The 27,121-nt window shown below is 43.7% G+C and overlaps 1 protein-coding gene, 2 non-coding genes and 1 pseudogene across 3 annotated transcripts in view; 3 read left to right on the top strand and 1 right to left on the bottom strand.

The window, feature by feature from the left end:
* Positions 1 to 12,904, top strand: part of LOC121568978 (growth factor receptor-bound protein 2) — a 41,400-nt gene extending 28,496 nt beyond the window's left edge. Inside the window, 8 exon segments of the mRNA XM_041879526.2 lie at positions 3,622 to 3,669; positions 3,671 to 3,720; positions 10,301 to 10,310; positions 10,312 to 10,391; positions 10,393 to 10,422; positions 11,198 to 11,255; positions 11,257 to 11,367; positions 11,803 to 12,904. Coding sequence (XP_041735460.2) covers positions 3,622 to 3,669; positions 3,671 to 3,720; positions 10,301 to 10,310; positions 10,312 to 10,391; positions 10,393 to 10,422; positions 11,198 to 11,255; positions 11,257 to 11,367; positions 11,803 to 11,988 — 573 coding nt within the window. The 3' untranslated portion in view covers positions 11,989 to 12,904.
* A 2,869-nt stretch (positions 12,905 to 15,773) lies between these two features.
* Positions 15,774 to 15,855, bottom strand: trnas-aga. Its single transcript has one exon. It is a non-coding gene; the product is annotated as a tRNA-Ser (tRNA).
* Positions 15,856 to 16,018: 163 nt separating this feature from the next.
* trnas-aga lies at positions 16,019 to 16,100 on the top strand. Its single transcript has one exon. It is a non-coding gene; the product is annotated as a tRNA-Ser (tRNA).
* A 1,436-nt stretch (positions 16,101 to 17,536) lies between these two features.
* LOC123491173 lies at positions 17,537 to 26,703 on the top strand (annotated as a pseudogene).
* The last annotated feature ends 418 nt before the right edge of the window (positions 26,704 to 27,121 follow it).

The following is a 27,121-nucleotide window of genomic DNA, read 5'->3' on the forward strand; positions in this document are numbered from 1 at the left end:
CCTACACTTTGACATGTAGGGTAATTATTTATTTACATTTACATACACTTTTCTTAAGAGAATAGCTTTTTTCAGTTTTCAAATCAATTTAATTGGCTATTCTGGTTAATGGCCTTGGTGCCCTGGCAGATTGGGCAAATGGCCTTACCCCTAAAATCACAACATTTCAGGCCTGTGTTAATATCGGCAAGAGAGCATGAGGGAGTGTCTGTGAGCTTTTATGTTTGAGGTACCTAGCTAAGGTGCTAACTGTGTTGGTTATGAGACTAAGGTGGAGTGTGTGCGTGTTTGTAATAAGATGTAGAGAAAGTGGGATCACCTGGAGTTCAGAGTTCGACTGCATGTCCGCCACGTCTACACATGTGCAATCAGTCACTGCCCTACCAATTGTAAGACCACACACACACACACAGAGCGAGAAACGCACACACACACACACACACACCGAGAGAGAGAGAAACACACTGCCACAGGCATACTCTCCCATCACTGTGCCCGTCTCCCCCCTGTGCTCCTCACACCTATTCACATACTCACATTATCATAGTGCCACAGGCATGGACTCCTCCCTCCTTCCCGCCTCTGTAATTTTGTCTCTTGTGCCGTAGTGGCTTTGGTTCCACAGTGACAGCTGGCGTGCTGCAGGCTCGCTGGAGCAGATAGATCAGAGAGGTCAGAGAGCACTGAGGCCAGTGAACAGCTGGGGGGGGAATTAACAGACCCCATCATTGGGGCTTTGAGAAGTAGGAGAGTGGATAGGCCTAATGTCAATCTTGCCATTGACACTGTACTAATGACACTGATGGCCTGGGATGCATTCACATAATCTTACATGACCCCTGTTTCATGTGTTGTTCTCCTGCTTGCCTCTTTCGACTAAGCCATAGTGTTTTTTACCACCGGGGGACTGGTTACTTGCGTGGGCTTCAGATCAACACTACACACCGAAGTAGAATGAGACTGAGCTCTTCCGAAAAACTTGACTCAGCGTTGGATGATTTCTTACTGGATGGGGCGGGGATTAAAATACACTGGCAGTTCAAGCATGTCTGTAGATTATGTTTAGATGTTGTGATATGAGTAGGTCCTTCCTCTCTACCCTAGCTGCAGCTTTTCTTTTGTGAACAATGTAAAATGATACCTGATAGAAAGACCACATGTCTAGCTGCATTTCTGTTGTTGTGTATGCATTATGGAGATGTTTCCCAACCGCTGTGTAATGCATAGATGGTCAAAGCCCAACGTATTGCTGCACTACTCACAATACAACACAGCCTTCCAACTAAACTGCACTGTACCAGTCTGCCTTCCCCTCTAGGGTAACTACACGCCTACTGTGTAAATGACTGTATGTCTATGGATCAGAGCCTGTATTGTGTTTGAGGGGGGCTTAAGAAGCCATCTTGTTGCTGGATGTGGTTGAGGTGCTGAGTGACTGAAGGCTGTAGTCTATCTGTAGCCCCCGATTCTCACAGGTCCTCCAGGCCAATTCACACACTCTGATGTGGTCTGTGTGACCAAGTTATGTGAACCCGCAGACACTGAACACTAAACCACAATCTGCTCAGGATTCAGGTGCTTTAGTTGAGTTACTCAGTTTATCATCACTGCCCTACCCCATCAGCCATCTATGTAAATCAAGTTGGATTCAGCACGCAATGCAACCGCCCCTTGGGTATTTCAGGTGATTCTTTTTGGTTGGTATTTTACCCCCTTTTTTCGTGGTATCCAATTGGTATTTACAGTCTTGTCCCATCGCTGCAACTCCCGTACGGACACGGGAGAGGCGGCGGTCGAGAGTCATGCGTCCTCCGAAACCCAACCGAGCCGCACTGCTTCTTGACACGGTGCCCGCTTAACCTGGAAGCCAGCCGCTCCAAAGTGTCGGAGGAAACACCGTACACCTGGTGACCGAGTCAGCGTGCACTGCGCCCGGCCCGCCACAGGAGTTGCTAGTGCGCGATGGAACACGAACATCCCTGCCGGCCAAACCCTCACCTACCCTGAACGACACTGGGCCAATTGTGCGTCGCCCCATGGGTCTCCCGGTCGCGGCCGGCTGCGACAGAGCCTGGACTCGAACCAGGATCTCTAGTGGCATAGCTTGCACTGCGATGCAGTGCCTTAGACCACTGCACCACTCGGGAGGCCCCTCAAGTTAGGTTTAAAGATGGATGCACTATGCAGAAATTGCTCCAGCTTTTCCTGGTTGCTAAAATTTTTATAGTTTGCCTAATTTCAGTTTATGTGACAAAACAAGCAAGTATAGTGTAGATAATCATTGTACCATCTAAACCGCTGTGAAATATATTTTCCATAACCAAAAGCCGGTCTACAAAACCGAAAAGTAAAAGCCGCAAAAAAACGAAAATACTTCTACGCATAGAAGTAGCACACACAGTGGGGAAAAAAAGTATTTAGTCAGCCACCAATTGTGCAAGTTCTCCCACTTAAAAAGAGGAGAGAGGCCTGTAATTTTCATCATAGGTACACGTCAACTATGACAGACAAAAGGAGTACTTATTTTCCACCATAATTTGCAAATAAATTAATAAAAAATCCTACAATGTGATTTTCTGGAGAGAAAAAATCTAAATTTGTCTGTCATAGTTGACGTGTACCTATGATGAAAAGTACAGGCCTCTCTCATCTTTTTAAGTGGGAGAACTTGCACAATTGGTGGCTGACTAAATACTTTTTTTTCCCACTGTAGAACATCTACTGCGTCTTAGAATTGCTTTCAATGAGAATGACAGATCTATTACACAAATTGCTATGTGAATTTGGTCATGATGGCCAAAAAGTTACATGTTGCAGGCTTTAAGATCCCTCTTGTGTGACTGTGGTGGCACACCCACCTCTCTCTCGCTCTCTCGCTCTCTCTGTCTCTCTCTCTGTCTGTCTACAAAGGAAGGATGTTGCACACACCATTTCCTCCAACACTTTTTTGCTGTCAAAAATGTTTAGGCCTAGTTCCTCCCTTGAACACATAGCAGAGGCCATGAGTTGTGTCCCAACACTGAAGCCTGTGGTCAGCATATCACATTGAAATACCAGTGTATTCTACACTATATCTAGTATGACTCCTATTTCTTCTCAAATGGAAAGGGTGTACTGAAGCCAGAAGGTCTGATATTGGCGCGTTCGATCAGGCCAGATGGAGGTGGGAATGTCTTTCTGTTTGAGTGGGACGTGTCAATACACTACTGTGAGTCAGAACCCCGGGGAGAATTGAAGACAGTTTCTTTCATCTGACTATGGGTACACAAGCCAGAGGCTTTACATGACTAACTGCACCAGTGTACAGGTGCATGTCTCTCAGCAATATAGCCATACACAAGCAAACTTAGACACACTCATGCACCAGTGCCCCCCATACCTGCAAACCACTGTATGTCCCTCAGACAAGAGTGCTCCCACAGCTGGACTGACTTCATGGAGGCGTGCTCGCTTGGTAAATGAGTGTACTCACAACTGAAAAAAATATCTCAATCTGTAGTTTATGGCTGTGCACCATTAGTGGATACAAAACTCTTTCAGCCCCCCTTCTCAGTGACCAGAGAAGGACTCTGTTTACTAGATATGATATATTGTTAACCTCTCTCTATTCCCCTTCTCTAGGTATTAAATGAAGAGTGTGACCAGAACTGGTACAAAGCAGAATTGAACGGGAAAAGACGGCTTCATCCCCAAGAACTATATAGAGATGAAAGCACATCCGTAAGTATGAACCACCTGACCCAGACTCCTAATATGACTCAGGAGGACTCATCTCTCCAGCTTATTGTTGCTGTGATATAGGCAAACAGGACTCATCATGACTGCCATGTCACGCTGGGCCACAGCTTCAGTGTATCACATTGATTTGGCACTATGAAACAACTGTCTGAATTCAGCAGAACAGGCCCGTCAACTCCTAGTACTGTGCTGAAGTGGCCAGTGCCACCGCAGTAGAATCTTCTCCTGTGTGTTCATTGAAGCACTGTGTGAGGATTCTTAGAGGATATTACCTCTGGAGCACACAGTGCTAGATTAGCTCTCTGTATTAGTGCGCTCAGGGCCTCTTAGACTTAATTGAATATTGACCCTTATTTCATAATCACTGGGATTTTATCAGATGGGATTTTGGAGTATGGAGGGGGCTGGGTCTGGCTGTCTCTGTCCAAAGAAAGCTACGCCATGACTAGGCTTTGTCTGTCTGTGTACAGTGGATTGCCCCACCCCCTCCCCACCCCCCTACTCTGGCCTATATAGTGCAGGTATAAGCCGTTAGCAACTGGTGCCAGGACTTGGATAGTGAGAAATGGCTGATCCATAGTCCATGTGTTAATGAGCAGAGAGAACGCAGAGCTCAGGTCAGCTGGTGTGGGCAGAGTGTGAGTTGTGAGTAAAATAATTGGCTGTGATCATGAGGAAGAGACGGCCAGCAGAAACAACAGTTATCTCTGGTCTGGTCCCTGTCCTCAGTCTGTCTGTTTAATGGAAGTCTGAGTGGAGTCACCCGTCTCTGTGAGGTGGAATTTACCCCTCAGCACCACTGCCTCATCAGAGGCTTGGTTTTAATTGTCCGGGCTGCTACTCATAGCCACATCAAAGCGTGCCATTTAGCAGGGCTGGGCTGTGATGCTGTGTACAGGTCTTAGTTGCCCTTGTCAAGTAATACACCGTGCTGTGACATCACAGCTAATGCCATCATCATAAAAAAAGAGTGAATAGATACTGTGTAATGAATACAAGACAGTCTGTGGTGTTCTCAATTGATTGCCTATTTAAGTGCTTTGAACACCTGAAAGAGAAATGCTATTTAACCTAAATCAATCCAATGTCAGTAGCTACACTCTCCTCTTGCACTGACTGACTGTGGGTCAGCTGTTAGTCCTGCCCCCATATAGTTTGGTGTAGCCTAAGTGTAAGGGACAGTAGTGATCTGATCACATGGCAGTTGTAGTGGGGCAGGAGTTTGCCCTTTTGTCACTTTATAGACTGGCTGTGATGGAGTGGCAGCAGCAGACTCTCTCTCACACACACACACACACACACAATTTTTTTTACATTTTAGTCATTTTAGCAGACGCTCTTATCCAGAGCGACTTACAGTTAGTGAGTGCATACAATGTTTTTTTATTTATTTAATTTTTCATACTGGCCCCCCCGTGGGAAACTAACCACAACCCTGGCGTTGCAAACGCCATGCTCTACCAACTGAGCTACACGGGACTAGAACAACCAGCCTGCCTTATTTTGGGTACAGTACATGGGTAGTTGACGTGACTGACCTTTTTTTTATCCATAGTGGCAAACGCATATTAATTTAATTGGTTCAAATTGTGACATCCTATGACTGAAATCTTTCTTTCTTAGCTTGGATCATTAATAATGTCATGCAGTATATCATTTATTTTATTACCATTTTGAACCAAACGTGGTAATTGTCCAATGGTGTGACTGGTGTCTGTTAATGAATGAAAACATGAATACAATTCCCTTCACCTACTCTTGTACTTATGACACAGCAGTGTATTTCAAAAAACAGTAGTCCCCAAGTCCGTCCATTATATTTCCAAATAGTTCTGATTGATTACATGTTGTCCCCCAAATGCAATGTCCACATGGTGACCATGAAAATGCAATGTAATGTAATGTGTGACCCAATTCTATGATTAATCAACGAGCCAGCATTTGGGCACCATTGTGCTGGGGAGGGTTCTCTTGCAATGAGGAAGTACAGAAGACATTACTGGAGCACATGGTCTGAACAGCTTGTAAGCTATATCAGAAATATTTTTGGCACTTTTCTGCCATTGCCATCAGGGCCTACTTTTTGTCCCACCAGCCACAGTGGCAGGTAGATGAAAAAAAATGTACCAGCCATCAGATAAAATATTTTTTCGCCATAATTATATAAAAAACACAAAATAAGGCATGAACCATGCTTTGTAATGTTTCTAAAACAAATGTATTAGTAAGAAGTAATGTGGTATATTGCTCAATTTCATAAAATGTTTGTGAACCGAGTCTTTTAACCAAAGTATTAGATAAGACAAAATGTTCAGTTGCCCTTTAAAGGGCGGTAGGTTACCGTGGGAACGGGTCTACTCAAGTCCTGTCACGTGTCTGTGAGAGATTTGGGATTTGATTAGGTTGCCTGTTTGCTATCAGTTGAAGCAGCAGACTCAAACTAACATTGAAAAATATATATATAATAGCCAAGAAAGACGAGGACAAAGTCTCACTTTGTAGACTTTCAAGTAAATTAGACCGACTTAATGTCTGTGTGCAGTGGCTCCAAAAATGTAGCTATCTATCAGCGCTTCACTCAGTGCGCACAGCTCCGCTGCCAGGCAGTGTTGCTGCGCTAGGTGGGATATATAGGATTCGTATCTTGTACTGAAATTCGTATTTCAGTACATCAAATGTGAATCAGTGTGTGTTATGGTCTTTGTTGCATGGCTTCTTATCCACAGAGGTGTGGGTTCAGGTTTGTGTTCTAACCAAGCAATAACACACATGATTCAACTAATCATGTCTTGATTGAAGTCTATGATTAGTTGATTAGTTGAATGGGGTGTGTACTGGTCGGCAAGAACAAAAGCCTAAGTCCACATTGATCTCTGTGGATAGGACATCCCCCTGTTATGAGTGCTACTTTCATGATGAATAGTAATGATCAGTTTATTTTTATAACTTTGGGGGAGATTAATATAATCCAATTAAAATGGATTATTTAAGAGGTGGGCTTATTTGGAACACCAATGGGCTTAAAGGGTACACTCGGTACCCATTTAAGCCCAGTCCGGACTTTTCACATATTTTATCAAATATTTTTGTCTTATTAAAACATGTAAGTAAAGTCATTAAACTTCATATGAGAGAGATCTTTCATTTTATATCCACTTTTCTTACTAAAATGTGAGCAGTATATGTTAGAAATGTCTAAACTCATACTGAACAAAAATATCAACTCAACATGTAACAATTTCAAAGATTTTACTGAGTTACAGTTCATAGAAGGAAATCAGTCAATTTAAATAAGTTATTTAGGCTAACAGCCCCCACCCCCGTACTGACAAATTCTCTAAAATGACTTTGGAGGCGGCTTATGGTAGAGAAATTAACATTACATTATCTGGCAACAGCCCTGTTGGACATTCCTGCAGTCAGCATGCCAAATGCAAGCTCCCTCAAAACTTGAAACATCTGTGGCATTGTGTTGCGTGACAAAACTGCACATTTTAGAGTGGCCTTTTATTGCCCCCAGCAAAGGTGCACCTGTGTGATGATAATGCTGTTTAATCAGCTTGATATGCGACACCTGTCAGGTGGATGGATTATCTTGGCAAAGTAGAAATGCTCACTAACAGGGATATAAACTAATTTGTGCACAAAATCTGAGAGAAATATGCTTTTTGTGCGTATGGAATATTTCTGGGATCTTTTATTTCAGCTCAGGTAACGTAGGACCAACACTTTACATGTTGCGTTTTATATTTTTGTTCAATATAGATTTTGGTGGTACACTTAGCCTATTTGTACAGTATCCTTTTGCAATTTAGATCATTTTAAGTGGTTCTGAGTGCAATATTTACATATTCATTCTCCCACGCCTGGTTCTCAATCCCTGCAGGTGACCATTGCTTCGGTGGCCTCTGGGTCTGTCTCTGCCGCCTGGGGAAGGCCTGGTTCTTTAACATGGCCCTAGTGATATTGGGGACTGGCTGTGGTAGTCCCATTATTGGTTATCACTCTCTGCATAAGACCATCTATTCCGTTGATCTGTCTTTGTCTATCCCACCAATTCCTCCTGACCGATTGGCATACATGATCCACCCTGGGAAGGCCCGCATAAGCAGGGCCTCTTTTGGATACTGTTCACCCTGCCTCCAATATATTACCCACCAGTGTCAGAGACACGTTGTGTTTCTCAAACCCCATTTTGGGATATACTCCAAAAACCCTCCAACAGAACACCTCTCAAGCGGTGCCTCGGCTCCCACGGCTTCGGCTGATAGTAGGAGAGGGGCCTCCCACTGGGTGCGTTTGGGTCTCCTCCATCACTGGAGAACTGTGCCCCTGCACCTTGCTGCACAGCCAGGTACACCTCAATTTTGTGGGGGCCTACCGGAGTGATCCTGCCAGTAGCATATTCCTGTCTCAAAGATTAAGCCATGCAAGGCTTAGTACACACGGCCGGTACAGTGAAACTGCGAATGGCTCATTTAAGTCAGTTCCTTTGATTGCTCCGACGTTACTTGGATAACTGTGGCAATTCTAGAGCTAATGCATGCCAACTAGTGCTGACCTTCGGGGATGCATGCATTTATCAGACCCAAAACCAATGCGCGGTACTCTAAGGCTCTTTGTGACTCTATAACCTCGACCGGTGGCGTGCCATTCGTGGCGCTGACATCTAATTTGAATGTCTGCCCTATAAACTTTCGATGGTACTTTCTGTATATACCATGGTGATCGTGGGTAACGGGGAATCAGGGTTAAATTCCGGGGAGGGAGCCTAAGAAAGGGCTACCACATCCAAGGAAGGCAGCAGGCGCGCCAATTACCCACTCCCGACTCGGGGGAGCTAGTGATGAAAGATAACAGTACAGGACTCTTTCGAGGCCCTGTAATTGGAATAAGTACATTTTAAATCCTTTAATGAGGATCCGCTACTGATGTTTAGAAGTTGCATTGTAGAGCGGTCAGAAACTTCAAAGTGTCATTAATTACGTTTTAACCGTAAAATTTGACTGCCTGTTGTGTATTGTCCATCAGTGGGACATAATGTACTATGGGGTTACACCAATAAAAAATTTATTTTTAAAAAGGGGTTGTCTTGAACAAAGTGTAAAATAATTGTTGAAGCAGGTAACATTATCATAGTACACAAGTCAAGTAATTGCTTTTTATCTAGGTTTTTGTCAAATGACTGAATCTTACTCAAAATGTAATAGGGAGACACTTGGTTATCATCATTATACAAGTAAATGTGTTTTTCAACAGGGTATGATTACTGATTTAAAAACAGAAGTAACTAATAATTAGTAAAAATCATTTTGTCTATTTGGGAATCATTAAACCTTTATATTAGCATTAATTATGATGTCACACCAGAGGACAAATTCAAGGCACTAATGCATGAAATGTTTCATTAAATTGGATACACATTTAAAATCAAATGTGGCCACATTTTGAATTGTTTAGACATACTTTTTTGCAACTATGTTTTTTTACTTAAATGTTTTAATAAATAATTTGTTCACTTTTGTTTTGGCCATACGGCAACTACCCACATGCAGTACAGTATCTTCAGCCGACGCTAGGCCTGGTAACGACGCTAGGCCTGGTAACGACGCTAGGCCTGTAACGACGCTGGCCTGGTAACGACGCTAGGCCTGGTAACGACGCTTAGCCTGGTAAGCTGGGCCTGGTAACGACGCTAGGCCTGGTAACGGTATGCTGGGTTTAGAAAAATAGATGTTAATGTGCTTCTGCATTTCATCTACCGGTATGTATTCACACCAGACCATGAAATATGGACCTTTTGGATCATCCTTATAGTAGAAGTGGTGTAAGTAATAACATGTTTGGGAGCCTGCTAAATTGAGTCAAAATAGCTTTAGATTGCTCTTCCATAGTGGTATTTATATCTGTACTGTACTGTGTGTAGCAGGTAGGTGCATTGTGTGTGTGAGAGACGCAACCAGTCTGGCTCTACATGGCCTGGCTGCTCTTTCCGTACTTGCATTAATTGCTCTGCCGGCACCTTTATCAGAGTTGGATGGGGCCGGCCGATCGAGGGCACAAATGCAAAGAGGATTAGGTCTTGGTCATTTTATTATTGATTTTCACTTTCATGCAAAGGTGCTAAGATGTCATTTCTCTGGCTGCTCTGGTTAATAATTAACCGGAGAGAGCTCTTTCTCTCGCTCACTCTCTCAGCCCCCTGCTGCTACAGCTGCCTTTGGCCCAACCAGGGCTGCTGTCACAGACCTTACAGGAGCTGGGAATGAGAGAGCCTCTGCTCCAACCCCACAGCACAGCACGCTATCCCCACTCCTCTACCCCTGTGCCTCCACTGTACACAACGCCCACGGTTCTGGTTCTCCTACCTGCAGTATTAATCGGTTGACTGGGGCAGAGGCTTAATCTGAAATATAGTATAATTTCTTAGGAAAGTAAACAATGAGAGATGACCATGTGTCGTCCCTGATCGTGAGGGAGCAGATGTCTATCTGTTTGGTTTATGCTGGTCCGACTCTGTTCTCTCCCCTGACCCTGTGTGTGGTGCTGTCCCTCCCTCCAGGTGGTTCTTTGGGGAAGATCCCCCGGGCCAAGGCAGAGGAGATGTTGAACAAACAGAGGCACGACGGGGCCTTTCTCATCCGAGAGAGTGAGAGCGCCAGGGGACTTCTCCCTCTCTGTCAAGTAAGTGAACACACACATACAAAAGGTTTATAAGCCCTGCTCTACATATGTTGGGGGCGAGGGACTGCTCTGCATCGTACAATGTAATGGATAGCAAAGACACAAACATCTGCTATGTTTCTCTTCTTTCTCTTCCTGTGTTTAAATACAACTACTGCACTAGCACTTTCTTTTTTACCCAGTCTTCAGTGCTGCCCCCTGGTGGATAAGGGGTTACCCCATGTGTCTATTAACATTAACTCCAGCTCACTGACAGTCATTTTACAGCAGGATTTCAGCGCTTTCTTTCCAGCTTGCACAACATTGACGCAAACTCTTTGATTTCCCGATATCCGTTTCCACTCTGCTTTCCTTAAAAAGGCTCAATTCAGCAGCCCTCACTGTCATGGTGCTGTAGTGTCAGTCTGTATGTAAAGTAGATAGTGATCACTTTAATTAACTTTAATTGTCTGTATGACTCCACCTGTCTATTGCCCTCTGAGTACAGAACAAGGAGTTTGTCTTAGTAGAGACAAATCCCCCTGATGGCTGTGGAAGAGGCTGGTTTATCTCTGTGTGCAGCATTACTATCCATGGGTTCATGACCTGTGTTCACACTGTTATAGAGACAGTCTGTCTTCCTAACGTGTTGCTAAGAGAACATGTCCACATGTATTTCCTTTGGCTGTTGGGATCTCTTCTTTTCTCTGTCCTGTTTTAGCAGTTCTGTGTCTGTTGACTGTCTGCTGCTGGCCAGCTACCCATGGTTCTCATCCTCTGTCCCCCGTCTCCTCAGGTTTGGAAATGACGTCCAGCACTTCAAAGTCCTGCGTGATGGGGCAGGGAAGTACTTCCCTGTGGGTGGTGAAGTTCAACTCGCTCAACGAGCTGGTGGACTACCACCGCTCCACCTCTGTATCCCGCAACCAGCAGATCTTCCTGCGCGACATTGAGCAGGTCCCCCAGGTGAGACCACATCCCCTTAACCTTTTTTTTCAGGCTGTTTACCAGTGTGGCTTTGTAGGAGACAAACTAGGTTATTAGTGTAAAATCCCCTGTAGCTCAGTTGGTAGAGCATGGCGCTACAACGCCAGGGTTGTGGGTTCGTTTCCCACGGAGGCCAGTATGAAAATGTATGAGCCGTCTGCTAAATGACTAAAATGTAAATGTAAAATAATAGCTTTGAGGGAGACAGATTGGCCCCCAGAGTTGCTGACTCAATTCCTCATCCTGCCGGCCTAACCTTTGGACATGGCATTGGCTCAGTTCACCAACGAGTCACGGTTGATTCAGAAAACACAGTCAGGGGAAAAACCGAGGCTTTGTCCTTTTGTCAGACTTTGTTAACATGTCTAGGACTCATGGATTTGTTTTGCTCTCTTTCTCTCTCCCTGCCCACAGCATCCCACATATGTACAGGCGCTCTTTGACTTTGACCCCCAGGAGGATGGCGAGCTGGGCTTCCGACGCGGAGACTTCATCCAGGTCCTGGACAACTCTGACCCTAACTGGTGGAAGGGAGGATGCCACGGGCAGACGGGCATGTTCCCCCGCAACTACGTCACACCTGTCAACCGGAACATGTAAACAAACATCAACAACCACCCCATACCCCCCCTCAACCCATCAAGAAGACATCAGGAGCGAGAGAGGGAGAATGCAACATGGAATGAAAAAATTGAGGAGTAGTTCTGTCGAAGGCATCACCTTGTCGGTGGCAGCTGAGCAAAGCCAACTTTTAACACTGAGAAAGTTCGCCTTCATAGTGAACGCTTCAGTCAGAACTGAACTGTCATTGAGGAAAGAATACAGAGAAACTAAGCATAGTGCACCGAAAGTGAAGATAATGAGAATGATTCGATCCCTAGACTCCCACAGCTGCTTCTGTCCTCTCCTCTACTTCTTTACATTCTGCGTTTCTTTTCCTTTTTTGCCGCATGTTTTAATCACCTAAATGAAATACCAATAAATCCTAACGCTGTTTTGAATAAAAATACATGTACAAATATTTTTTTAAATGATTGAAAAATAAGAAAAAAATACGGATGCTATCTGCAACAAGTTACCAAGTCCAGGATCATTGGCACGTGAGCATTGTACATCAGCCCTGGGCTACATAAATAAATCACCTACAGTATAGAGAGAATCCATTTTTTAAGAATATATATTATATATATTTGTATGTGTTATACCAGTCATCACAAATTGTATTGTTTTTTCCATTTGTAAATTATGTTTAAAAAAAAAAATGTTAGTCTGGATAAGACCTAGTAGCTCTGGGATGTGCTGAATTGTCAGTATAATTTTTCCTGGATTATTTGAGGGCTCTCAGATGATAAAATGGCATGATGATATTTAAAACGTGAAATTATTTCCTTGTCTGATAAACGAGAGAATAGTCTGTTCTTTTTAACAAAACCAATCCTGTCAGGAAGCTAACGCCGACCAGCGAGTACAGCTATGTATGCTGCATGAGCTGTTGAGCCCTGTAAAAGGCCAGCCACCTTTTTTGAAGCCAATGTATTTATTGCAGCCATTTTACTCTTTGGCAGTGAATGTAGCTGAGTCCATAGACATTGACATGAGGGAAGCAAGGTCGGAGAACTGAACTACACAACTGCAAGGGATTTCCGAGAAGTGCTGAATTTGTAATGGTGTCAATATAAAATTATATAGAGATGTATGAAAAATATGCATATAGTACATACATATTCAAACACGCATACATGAACAGCTCCCTCCTTGTTAGACTCGCATAACAAGGTGAGTTGGATAATCACATGATGGCGTGATAAACAGTTTGAGAAATTTGAGTGTCTTTTATGCTAAAAGGTGAGAGATCAGCTTTACCAATGTTTTTCTGTCTGTGGCGTGTCAAGCACTTTTTATGTTAAGTATTTGATTTCTGGTGTGTTTGTTTTCTGTGTGTGTTTAGTTTCTTTGTTCTCTCTGGATAGTGCCTTTCTCTCTGGTGTTTCAGTGTCTCCGACTGCTGCTTTGAGCCCTCCTTTCCTTTGTGGGGCCCGTCAATCCTGCAGTGAGAAACCATGTACATAATCCAACCTGTCCCATCAACCCCACATCGCTCTCTCCCTCCCTGTGCCCTTCCCAACATGGAACTCTTCTTATTTAAGTGTCTCTTGCCTTCTCTTACCTAATGATACTGTTGTTATTTTGCCTCGTTTTTAATTTGCATTTTTAATTTTTATTTTCAATTAATAAAAATGCAGTTATTAAAAAAAGAGAAACCATGTGGTGTGTGGTCCATAGATTGTTGCAGACTGTTTTTTTGTTGTGATTCAACAAACCTTTTGATGGCTAAATTCATCTGTCTAAAAATGTATAGAAATTAATTGCCATTACCTGGCTTTGCATCTGACAATATGTAGGGACAGGGACATGCAGTGTTAGGCCATGAATCAGACAGGAATCGCAAATAAATACCTATATTGACACATCAGGCTCCCCTGCCACTATGCCAAGTTCATGTCCCTCTGGGTGCCATGAACAAGCTTCATTTGAAGAGGAAGCTGATGACTTGGCATCTTTAAGCACAGCCTTGGGTCCTTGGTACGTAGTGGTTTGCTGCCCAGTGAAAATGTACACATTGCATTACCCTCGGTCTGGTGGACTGTTTGCTTTTGTGTTCTGTTATTTTTAGCCCTTAAACACTTCCAACCAATCTGGCCACTTTCTAACCACATTGTGTCACAGGCGTGAATTGCTTTTCCACTGAGGGACACTTAACAAACCAGCGGACTGGGAACATTAGTGCTCTCCATTCTCAGTCCTGTCATGGAATTAATTGTAGTCTGAGAGGATGTCATGTACTGTAAGAAGTCTCATCAGGTCTGAAGTCTAGAGACATTATGTAAGTAAACAGCATGAATATATAACAGCCATATTTGATTACGTTGTCCCAGATATCCAGGGAACTTCATTGGCATTTACCAAAGCCGTCTTCTCCAAAAATTAGTCAGACCGTCTCTCAGGGTCTCGATCTCCCACAATTTGAGGATCCATTAAATTATAAATTGTCAAATTTTCCATTAAAGGCCTTGCTGGCTTTGAAAAGATGGAAATGTGTCATGTTTTTTATAGATCTTGATGCAATTCACGGTGTGTTATTGCATGATTAAGTGTTAACATAAATTATTAATTGTTTGCTAAGATGCAACGTGCAGTTTATCTCTCTGCTTAGCTTGGTGCTTGTTTGTACTATGTGTGTGTGCATGAGTTTATCCATTCGGAGGTGTGTGTGTGCAGAGAAATACATATTTGTATTCTCTGTCAGACATCTAGAAACATTGACACCCAGTGCACTTCCCATGTCACATACTTCCTGGGGCCTATTTACTTTGTGGGACCTACGTGTGGGGCCTGTGTTTTGACAGAGCTGGAGCATCTTTCAATGTAGGGGTTTGGCAGGCAAAGGGACAGTGATTGGATGCTCAGGGTAAACAACAGTATTTCGGCCAAACTTTCCAGATCTTTCCGCTACTGTTCTTTATGCTGTCATCATATTCAAATAGGAATGAAGCACAACTGACCTTAAATGTTCACCTGCTTACTGAACCTCATGCAAATAGTCTGTGAAATGCAAGCATTGGATTCTTTGTACTCCAACCATCCTGTTACTTATCAGACTGAGATATCTCAATGGTGTTCTTTACACTACTGCCACACATCAAAATGTCTCACTACAATCCAGACTGTCAATCAAGCATGACAAAACATGGTGTTCGTTGTACAATGCTTTAATGGGTATGTACACATAGTTGCCAATATGAAACTGATCTGGTGTATCCACTACAATAAATCAAATACAGACTAAAGCAACTAAAAGGTCTGGTAAAGATGATCCATCCTTGCTGACAGTATGCAATCCCCTTCCTGCTGAGACAAACTTGTATTCTGGTATGCATGGTGCATTATCGCCACCTCCTGGCATCTATCGACATCTGAAAATAATTGTTTTCCCTCATGCAACCATTCGGTTCGACCACTGCACAGCGCTTATAATAATGTTAATACTTTCCCATTTTCAATTTATTAGATATTGCGAAGAGTATGCATATTGCAAAGTTTTCAAAGCTTCTTTAAAAAAATAACGTTACAAATACATTTTGTAAAAGTGCTTCACTACCATAGATAGGATATCGTTTTTGCGTCCTTACATGTCCTTTCCGAGAATAATTCGAGATGAATTAGTAAATGCTCCCTTTTTCCTGTAAGAACGAACTGTATGCTGCCTTTTCCTGTAAGAACGAACTGTAATTGAACTAAATTATGACTAGACCACAAGACTGGACAGAGCGTACGGCTTTATATGGATCTGGGATTTAAGCAACAATCTACAAAAAAAAGAGACACGTTGTCGGCAGGATTCGAACCTGCGCGGGAAGATCCCAATGGATTTCTAGTCCATCGCCTTAACCACTCGGCCACGACAACCCTTATAAAGCAAATCAACTAAAGATTACTATAATTTATATGATCACACGTAAGAAGTTCTCATCAAAAGTGTTCTAATGTAATGTAATATCCTCCGAATTATATGTATCGTAATGTCATTTACTTGATTGTAATTTTTCATTGGTTGTGACTCTAGTATGAAGTTGTCGTGGCCAGAGTGGTTAAGGCGATGGACTAGAAATCCATTGGGATCTTCCCGCGCAGGTTCAATCCTGCCGACAACGGCATTTTTTAACATCAGCAGTTAACGTGACAATGAGGAATGTGTCCCGTTTGGATACATTTAACACCTACAGTAACGTTACGATCAATGTGTTTATATACATCATTGGTTACTACGATAAGCTTATCACAAATAGTAATGTTATACTGAAGATAAGTCTATGATTGGATGCATTGCAACACCAACAAGCCATCTTGCGATATACAGTATGAGATATACAGATTGGTCAGTGCTATCCGGGATCTTTTGGGACATCCCTATCCTTAACCCTAACCTTAATCACAAAGGATGAATTATCCTAACCTTAACCATAGTCCTTCCCTAACCAACTTCAATGGTGTAGTGGCGGTCCAATGATCCCGTATAGCACGGACCGATATAGATTCTGATGATGTGATTTCAGTGATGGTGGTGGAAGATAAGATTGACCATCACCCCCTCTCAAATTAATCATTTAAAAAATGTATTATCAGACCTTTGTATTTAACAATGCATACCCTTGGCAGAATAATTTTTAAACGTTACCTCTACGATTCTAGGAGTAAAATCATGAAGGGGTATGAATGAACATGAAAAAGAAAGGGGTATGCTTGAATTGGCAAAATAATAATTGAACATTATAACTTGAGAAAATGTAGAAAAGAGAAACAATTATTGGTTTTTAAAAAATAGAAAAGCAAGATAGGCCTAGAACAAGCTAGGTATCATATCATTTTCCCATTTATAGATATTCATAATACACTTTTTGTAGCCTACTTGAGAAAACATAATTTCGGTATTTTTCTTTTGTGCAATTCAGCAATAATTGCAAACCAGTTCAGAGTGCAAGGACTCAATGTAAATTACAATTCACTTTGCCTGTTCAGGTCTACTGTACTCTGGAAGAACAAGTCACCACGTGACATCAGCACTGGGCCTTCGGTCTGTTTTCAGTAGTCGGAGAGAGAGGAAGAAAAATGGCGGGGCTGCGACCGATCAGAAGCGGGACGCACGCCATTCGTTTTGAGCTTTCTCACGTAAACCGAGGCCGGGGCTTTACGGGACTACTTCTTTGGAATCTACGCAAGTCAAGCTTTCTGGAGGTACCCGTTTTTCTGGGTTCTGTGAAGGCTAAATAAACTGAAATTGAAATAGAAAATATAGATTTTATATATAATGAGGGGAAAAAGAGGCAGGCCGCCCAAAACCCTGCTGATGCAGGAGCCTTCATCCGAGCCGAGCGTGGCTTGAGACCCAGGAGGGAGTTGAGGGCAAAGGGGAGAGGTAGTACCGAGGTCGATTTTGAGAGTCCCAAGAGGGGAAATAACTCTTCATCGAGGGGCAGGAGAAAAGTGGGATCATCCACGGTATCTCGCGGTAGGGGGAAGAGGCAGGGGGTGGTGGTGGCAGAGGTACTAGCGGAGACGGTCAATCGCTTTAGATCTGTGGTTTATGATGATGCGGAAAGTGATGAAGATGATGATGCTGTGAGTTTGAGATCTGAGGAGGGACGAGTTGATAGAGGAAGAAACGATAACGGACGAGAAGAAAAGAGGCCCTCAACGAGGAGTCAGACCCGCTTGAGGAAATACTCGAGGAGGATGATGATGCCAGCTACTGTGTACTGAGAGCAGCTTTCGGAGTCAGAGCACTCATGGCAGCACTCCGGGTAAAACCGACCAATATTGATCAAGCTGCTTAGAGAATGTTAGAAAACAACTGACATTGTAACTAAATATAATTTGTCTGGGCGTATTTTTATTGGCATTATTCTCTTATAGTGCAGGAAGCTGTATTGTTCAAAATGGAGAATGCACTGACTTTGTATAAAAGCAGGCCTTGCTTGAGATCAAAATTTGTGATGATGGAATGAAAGCCAGTTTAGCCATCTAGGCAGTGCACGAGAGCCGAATTGCACATTTTTGAGTTCTGAAACATTCACAACATCTTTAACTAACAGTATTGTGCGGAGATGTTAGTATAATTGTGTTTGCTAGTTTTGAATCTGACTTGGCTATTGCAATAGCTGTAGATAAGGTCTATTATACGCTAATTCTAACGTTAGCAAGCTAGGCTAACAAGCTAATGCCTGAACTTGCTAAACAGCTGTAAAGACAGATTTTCATTTCGAAAAAACAACTAAAATGACCAATAACAATATATTACTATAACATTCCACTAATAACTGGATTGTTTCTTATTATAAAACAACGCCTGATGATGCATAATTTCCTTGCAGGGGAATAGCTACTTACCACGTCTGGCTAGCTAGCCTAAATATTTTGGTAAATGTGTCTAAATGAATGAGACACTTAATTAACGTGTTGTTTTTCTTTAACCTACTCTAACTTATTATTAGCTTCTCATACCTAGCATAGGTTTATTTTTGCAGATGAGTTCTTCAAGCCAGCAAGTTAGCAATGTCATGGGCTCATTTTTTTTATACACTTGTCCAGGAGGACCCAGCTAGTTTGCTGAGTAATCCACATCAGCTCGAGCTAATGACAGGACAGGGTACCATGTGGCCCATTGTTTTTGAAAATAAGCGTTCTCAATTTCACCAGTTGTAACTGTGTGGAGGAGTTCGGTGACGCAGCACAATAATGTTTTACATTCCCAAAATACATAATGGAATTATTAATTTCAATGTTATATTAATATCCGTAATATTTCATATCCATAAGCTGCTGTAAACTTTGGAAATTGAATCGGGGAGTTATTTTTGTTTCAACACACTTTTGATGCACATTTTCTTCACACAATAGATGGAGCAACTATTTTGATTAGATTAAAGTTAATTATTATTTGCTTGAAAGTATAGGTTTGAAAGACACTGTGCGAAACTATGTAAGAAAGATACAAAATATATCTGTATTAGCAGAAAAGTAATGATTATGTTGCTGTTGCAAAACATTATACAGTGTTTGGATTAGACCCATTTGGAGAAGTAATTTTTTTACATTGAAGGGAATGTCCATTGTGTTAGATTTCAACATTTGTTCACTTGTAAATTCTGTCTTTAACGAAAATTCACAGAAACAAGTTGATCTATGATTTAAGCCCTTGAGCCAATGTAATTCTGCTGTGTTTGGGTTTTATGTATGAGTTACAGAATGCAATTTCAGTTTTAGTTAGTCTTTAACATCACATGGATTATTGGCACTCACGTTTCTCTCTCTCTGTCTCTTGGCAGGGCGGAAGAGGACGCGGGTGCACTGCCCTCGCTCGCCCATCTTTGAGAAAGGAGATCCCTCTCTGGGCTGCCCAGAACCTCTGAGGACCTCATGGTGCCCAGCGAGGAACTGCTCAATGTGTCCTCCATCTACAGGTGCTCGCGCAACTTCAGCACGCCCGTGCTGCGGCTCTCTCCCTTCCGGCCGAGGACTTCTGTGCTGCGCTGATGTAGGCCAGGAGCAGTGCACGCTGATGGCAGAGACCCCACAGCCCTGCTGAAGGCCATTCTGCGTGAGGAGGACACCTCCAACACCACGGTTCGGGTCCTGCCGACCTCAAGGACAGCGTCACTCCACCCTCTACTTCATTGACGGCATGACGTGGCCCGAGGTGGTGCGTGCCTACTGCGGAGCGACCGGGAGCACCACCACTGTCCTGCCCTACCAGGAGGTGGAGGACTACCCCCTACGGCCGGCGCTGGACAGAGTAAGATCAAGGTGCTGCAGTTCTTGGTGGATCAGTTCCTCACCACCAACATTGCCCGCGAGGAGTTAATGTCAGGTGGGGTGGTGCAGTATGGGATTGAATCCACTGCAGGGTGTGCCACAGGTTGGGGGACCTGCTGTGCTGTGAGACCTGCTCTGGGTCTACCACCTGGGTGTGAAGCCGCCCTGAGGAGGTGCCAGAGGACGAATGGCAGTGTGAGATCTGTGTGGCACACAAGGTGCCCGGGGTCACAGACTGTGTGCAGAGATGCCAAAGACAAACCCTACATCGTCGCCAGAGCCCATCGGCTACGACCAGCCAACGGAGGCAATACTGGTTCCCTAAACCGAAGGATAATTGTACAAGTAATTACTGCCCCACCCCACTTCCCCTTAGTAGTGACTTCAACAATATTATGCACCATCTCCATACCATACTGATACTGATCTCATCTGAGCGGCTACATCCGTTTTGTGATGTGTCAGAGAGTGGCGATATGTCCTTGAGGTTCTTGAACAAGTTAATCAATTGCCTTCAGAATTACTACATTACAACATCGCCCTGCTGTCTTTTTCCAGTGCTGAATTGCTTGGTATAACATCAGTCATGTCACCGCAGATGAGAATAATACACCTTTGTTGCTGAACACTATGTACACACAGATTTTGCCTGGAGAAAGCTGAACATATATTTTTTAACTTGAATTTTAGTAGCTGGATGTTGCTGGTAATCCCCCACATTCATGTGAAGCAGCCTGGATTGAAACATTTACTAGGGTTGAAAAAAATGTAGCTGATTTCAACGATGACTCAATCTGAAGAGAGCATTTCCCCATCATGCAGTGGGATTATAGCCAGCGCAGTGAGGGTGCTGTGATGTTAACTATGCCCTTAGTGAGGTGTGAAACTCCCGTGTGCTGTGATGCGCATAGCCCCTGAGAGTTAACTGAACTGCTGCTGGAGTATCAGCTTTCTCATCACGTTGCCTCTCCTCCATTTGAACATGTCTTCACAATTGCTTGTAATTGGTCTCTCCTCTTGCAAGAGGCAAACAAAAAAGAAATAAGTGGGCTGAAAAAACAACATGCTTTTGAATGGAATTGAAGCTTATTGAACAATTTGCATTCAGTATAAATGTTTTTTAAGGTTAAGATTTCTTTGTGTCCAGGTTAATGAGCTCATGCAGCATTATATGCCATTCAATGATACCTTCATGATCTATTCATTAAGGTCCTTGAACCTGTTTTTATCAACAAACTAATTGTCAATTATATATTCCATCTTATTTGGCAAAGCTCTAAAAATGGTTGTTGACCTGTTATTCCAGTGAGGAGGACCGGGAGCATGAGAAGAAGAAGATCTGGTACTACAGCACAAGGTCCGAGCTGGGAGAGCTGATAGAGTGTCTGGACAAGGAGTACTGGGAGAACGACCTGTGTGCCGTCCTTGAGGAGATGAGAGAGGAGGTGCACACTCACATGGACATCACTGAGGACCCCTCACCAACAAGTCGCCCGCGGCAACAACAAGAGCCTTTCACGGCGCCAGGCTAGACAGCCACCTCGCTCGGATGCTCCTGAATCACTGTCTGTCACGCTGAAGCATTTTTAGCTGGTCCGTGGCTTCCCTATGGAGTTGTCAATATAGAAACGTCAATGACGACCCTAGGCTACATGCTTGTATAGCCAGCGTGTAGCTCCTGTGGAGGGAATTGCATTCCAATAAATCTCTGGGAGGAGAGTACATTCTCCCTCATGCTGAAGTATGATTAGACGGTTGAAGTATTAGAACTGTCAGAGGGCCGCAGGTAGCCTAGCGGTTGGCGCTGGGCCAGTAACCGAAAGGTTGCTGGTTCGAATATCCAATTTGACAATGTGAAAAAATCTGTCTGTGCTCTTGAGCAAGGCATTAACCCTAACATTCTCCAAGGGTGCCATTGTACTACTATGGCTGACCCTGTAAAACAACTACATTTCTCTGCACCTATCCAGTGTATGTGACAATAATAAAAGCATCAAACATCATAGATTTTGCTATTCCCCCTCTCTTTCTCAGCCTTTTTACTTAAATCCATGCAAACAGTCGTTTTTAAAGCACTGTGTCTGTTTCTCTGTGTGGCTACTCTACATACTCCTGGTTTGTTATAGAGCCTTCCTTTCTATGTGCATTTCCCGACTACTAGATCTCAGAGTTTACACAAACCAAGCTTGCTTTGGTTCTAGTTGAACTGTTTTGGGATCAGTCTCCTCAATTGTTAGACAATGAGGGCTTTCTCAGACAGATATTCCAAAGACAAGATTTTCTTTAAAGCCAATGCAGAGTCTTTTCTCTCCTGTCTAGTTCCATCTGTACCATCTGTGGTGATGAATAGGCCTTGCTGGTATGTTATCCTCTTGAGAAGCCCATTGCTCTGGTGCACTGCTTCATCTCCCTCTCTGTTCACTCGGAGCTGGTGACACCTGTTTGTCTCCTATGACAACCTCAGTTATGAACACCTTGTCGGGTGGGGAATGGAGATTGATTTCATTTTTCATCTTCTCCTGTGACCCAGGACACTTTCAGAGACATAATGCTTTCTGCTGGCTGTCCACATCTTTTTTTTTGTTAGATCTATTTCCTGAATTAAGATGGTGGAATCTCTCTGTCTGCCTTTTATGGGGGAGATTTTATACTATATCATCATAGAACACATTATTGATTCTCCACTCTCTTGCTTTTAGTGCTCAGACAGCAGCTTCATTAATGTTCATCTCCGGAGCGTTGACCCGCTGTTGCGTTTCAGGGAACAATAGTAGAGACAGCAAGTCAGGAGTTCTAATGAGGTTGTTCTTGGTTTTAGCTGTCAATGGCTAACTATATTGGTATTTAACTGTGCGCTGGTGATCATAACGTGTTGTGACTTGGTTATTATTACCTGTCACAATCCTTTCCATCTCATTTTTCACACAGTCTCAAGTAGTGTTAGAAGGTGTATTAGCAATCTGTAAGATGTTTGTGTGGTTGTTCTCTGAAGGTGGAGAGAGGGCGGCTTCTATGAGAACCATGGCTGGAAGGGGTAAACCTAGTGACAGGATGATCTTGACACTGTTACAGCCATTATACATAGGCCTATGTTACTTTCCAATTGCAATTTTATCAGTTGGTTTTATATTGTTTCAAAATGCGTAGGAGAGCAATATAATCAAGGGGAGTGTGGAAAGCAATTATGGTTTAACTCCATTATACTTGTAATGCCATCCTGTAATAGAACAACATCATTAAACAGGCTAGGGCTAGTGTTAGCCAAACAACTCCATTCCATTTCTTTATTAGTGTAGCATCGTTTTTCTGGTTGTGAATTAGCTACTTGACACATCCCCTTGTTTAATGTCCTGAAAAATACAACAACATTACTGGCTGGTTGTGAGCTTATACATACGGACATGCATGTAACAATGTAAAATGAACAACATGTAGACCTACTGATTTACGTAAGGTTGAAATGTAGTCTCCGGTCAAACAGACCTAGCATGCTGTGTGGGTGTTGGCCATATGTTTATCAGCTCGTGTTGTTGTTTGTGTAGATGAGAGATCCTGGAGCGTGTGCAGGCCAGGGCAGGAGCAGCGGGCGGTGGAGCAGGAGAGAAAGCCAGTCAGGTAGCAGGTGACAACAACCCCGCTATAGACACCACCAAGACAGAGGAAGAGACCCCCACACACTGCTCTCCACGTGCCAGACAACAGAGAGAGCTCCAAGACCCTGAGTCTGAAGCAAAAGCTCACAAGGTAAGACTGGAGTAGCTCTTCTATGTGAGAGTTGTTTATTGCTTATGAAGTCCTTTTCTGGATGCGTCTTTATGTAGCCTTTTGAAGATGGCTACGTCTTTTAAAAAAATCTATTTAGAAAGTGTTGATCTGATGAGGCAGTTGTGTGTTAAAGATCCAGAGTGAGTCTTGTATGTTTCACAGCAGCTGCAGCTCCACCTACCGGAGAAGAGAACACCACCGTCCAACCTGAGCCCCTAAGCCTGCTGAGGTGCCTGCTCGGCCCCCTCTGAGAGTGGGGGACGCTCCATGGAGCCTGAGCAGGAGAGGCCAGATGATGGAGAAAGAGCCCAGCAATCGCATCTCTCCTCCCAGCCTCTCGTCCTCCTTGTCACCTTGTGGCTATGCATGTGTGCATCCATCATCATCGGTCTCTGCTCTGGCTGTCTCAAAGCATCCTCCACTACTGTAGTTGTGCATAATGTGATTTGATTGCTGTCACAGGATGCATTGCTGTGGAGTCACTGCTACAGGCTTTCTGCTTGCTGCTTCTGCTAGATGATGATATTCATGCTAGTTGGCTCGACCTCAATGTGACCATTTGTTGATTTGATTATTGGCTCTGTTTGGTAGAAAGTGTACTAAAGAGTGCTATTGGACCATTAAGGCTAAGTCATAAGCTTCCTTTGAGGAAGAGAGTATCTTGAATGACTGCACGGTTACACAGTATGCCTGTCTGGTTGTCTACTAATTCAATACATGGATGACTAACAGAGTGAATGGATTCTCTGTTGGGCAGCTTTCACTTAGCTCCCGTCCAGAGTAATGAGTGTAACAGAGGGGGCTCTACTCTCCCACAGTACTGCATCACTTCACTATCACTCATTAAACTGACCGGTGTTGCTCACTTACTGAAAATAATTATCCTTCAGGAATAAACATATTGTCATTTAAAGTCTTTTTCTACTCCTCAAAGCACTCTGCTTTTCACTTCTGCTTATGTAACATTTAAATAGCCCATTATTGAATCCCCTTATTTCTGTGGTTTTCCATCTTCATATGATCAGGATCTCTGGTTTTTTGTGCATTGGGCCTTACGGGAACTTGTGCTCTTGCTAGTCCATCCATGTCTGTGTTCCATTGTCTTGTGTAGTGTTCAGCATGCAAGGCTGAACAGTGCTCAGGAGGCTCTAAGTGTAGCCAGTTGTTATTCTAGTCACCTTGTCAATTGCTTGCATGTTCTATTTTCTCAATGCATTCATTGTGTTGAGGTCCACACACTGTGAAAATTTAGAGTTCTCAGATAATGGCGTTTCAGCTGCAGCCAGCAGCATCCCTGGCAGGCAACGCCCACCATGCTAAGTCTGTCACAACCAACCTCTTATTCTCACTCCAATTCATCAGGGAAATTGGCCTCCGTTCTTCTTGGGAAACAAAAGGCTGGCTGCCTTCCTGAACCTTCCACCTGCTACCTCAGCGCAGTATATACAGCAGGGCCATTTAACCCACAGCTCAGAAACACAATATCTTTCTTAATTTGGTTTTCTGCAGCCGGTGGTTGCACTGTTTGTAGTTGTGTTGCACTGTGTTCTTTTCCTGGCTGGAGGGGATTTAGCCTTATCGTCTGCCTGGACTGCTGAAATGCAAATTCTTGCTCAGACTCAGAGATTAAGCATTTCCCTGGTGTTATGCTAATTGTGCATTATCATTAAGGAACAGGTGAGGCGGGAAGGCATCAAGCCAAACGCATTCTGTTTGTACATTTGTTGTGGATTACAGGTTTTACTATTTTATTTTTTCTTCGTGTTTGCTCTGCATTGCCGTTCATCATTTGCAATACTTTCTCAGTATAGACAGCTGGTGCTGGTGTTGGATGTTTTCAGACAAAGGGAGCCTAAGGGGTTTGTCTGCGCTTAGCTTCTCACTGTTCAATCCTCTCCTCCTCCCCAGATGATAAGCCTGTAGACTCAGGAGTCCCATGGAGAGGAGGACCCCCTCTGCCCAGTGCCAGCCTACTCCACCACCACCACACCCTGGTGACGAGAACAGCAACAGCAGCCACGTCTCAGCGCCTGGGGTACTCAGGAGGCCTGAACAGCCAAACCTCGCTGACAGGTCCTCTCAGTCCTCCATCACCAGCCAGGATGACACGGGTAGCCACCGTTAAGCCATACTATCCATGCACTCAGGCCTCTGGAGGCTACTCTGTTACTGATGAATGCCCTGACTCATTCCAACTTCAAGGGCCTTGACTACCAAGTGACATTAGAGATACTGTTTGTATCATTGAACACGCTGTGCTGGTATTTGCTAATTACTCATGAATCCTTTATTCATGATTGACTTCTCTCTTTTAATTAATCATCCCTGATCTTACATGATGTGTTGTGTTGCTCACAGGTGAAGGCAAGGAGAGTGTGAATGGTGAGGGGTCAAAGGTCAGGACGGACTAACAATCGCATAGTGACTCGTCTGCGTAACCCGGACAGCAAGCTGAGCCAGCAGAAGACCCAGGGAGATGGCAGCCCTACACCCAGTGACAGCAAGGAGGTGAGACACCAACCAGACACTGTGTTAACCTTCTGTCTCCTCTTTGTGGGATTTCACCCACAGGCTAGTCTCTCACATTAGAAGGCAGCCTTAGCAGGATTAAATGGATTGTCCTGTGTTGTATATTTTCAATCATCTAGACTGGAAATCCAGTCCTCTGTTCCACATCGACTCACTTCTTTATTACATAATGTCTACAATTTATTGAACTACCGGTAGTCTCCCCAATTACAGAATCCCTAGGAAACAATTCCTCTCCTCTCAGCTGTAATCTCTATTCAGCTCAGTCATATATCCCCCTGTGTGTCTCTCCATCAGACATCTCCTCCCAGCTCTGAGAGTGGAAGTGGCTCGCTTCTGGATACTGTGAGGAAAGAATTGACGGTGAAGGGCAAAACTCTTGAATAACTTCTTCAAGCTGGGCCAGGAGGCGCAGTTCCCGCGTCTACCACAACTCAGTTCAGCACCAACACACTGGGCCTCAACAAGCACCATCGCAGGACTACGACAGGCGCCGCCACCTCTCCTGTTCAGCCTCACCCCGCTTGGGGTTTCCAAGTGGAACGGCTCCATCCACCCGGCTCCAAGGTGCTGACCATCTCCACCCTGCGGCTCCAATCATCCAGCTGGAGACCAATGTCCCCGCCTTGCCTGCACCCCAACTGGGCCTAAGTGACAGGTACGCTCCAGCAGACTACTTACTCTGGCATAGGAAAGTGGGGTTTTGAACTGGATTCACACAATGGAGAACGAATATTATTGGCTGATAAGGTATAGAAATCCACAATGATATAGTGAGGTTGTAGGTTTAGGATTTTACAGGACAAACTGGACTTAAAGCGGTGCAGATGTGCAGTAAGGCTCGGAGTTTGCCTTGGCGCTGGCCATCATGGAGTGGTGAAGTATCAAACTAGTGGTCATGCTGCCTGTCTGGAAAGATGCACTTGGACACACCAGGTAAGAGACAGCCGGTTGTGACTCTAAAGGACTTAATTAAGGAATTGAGTTTTGAAGTGAAAAAAAAGGATTTTCAAATATATTCCCATAGCACCTCGATCTAACTGCTCTCTGCAGTCCTAAGTTTACAATG

This window comes from Coregonus clupeaformis, chromosome 7 (assembly GCF_020615455.1).
Source record: "Coregonus clupeaformis isolate EN_2021a chromosome 7, ASM2061545v1, whole genome shotgun sequence".
Taxonomy (NCBI): Eukaryota; Metazoa; Chordata; class Actinopteri; order Salmoniformes; family Salmonidae; genus Coregonus; species Coregonus clupeaformis.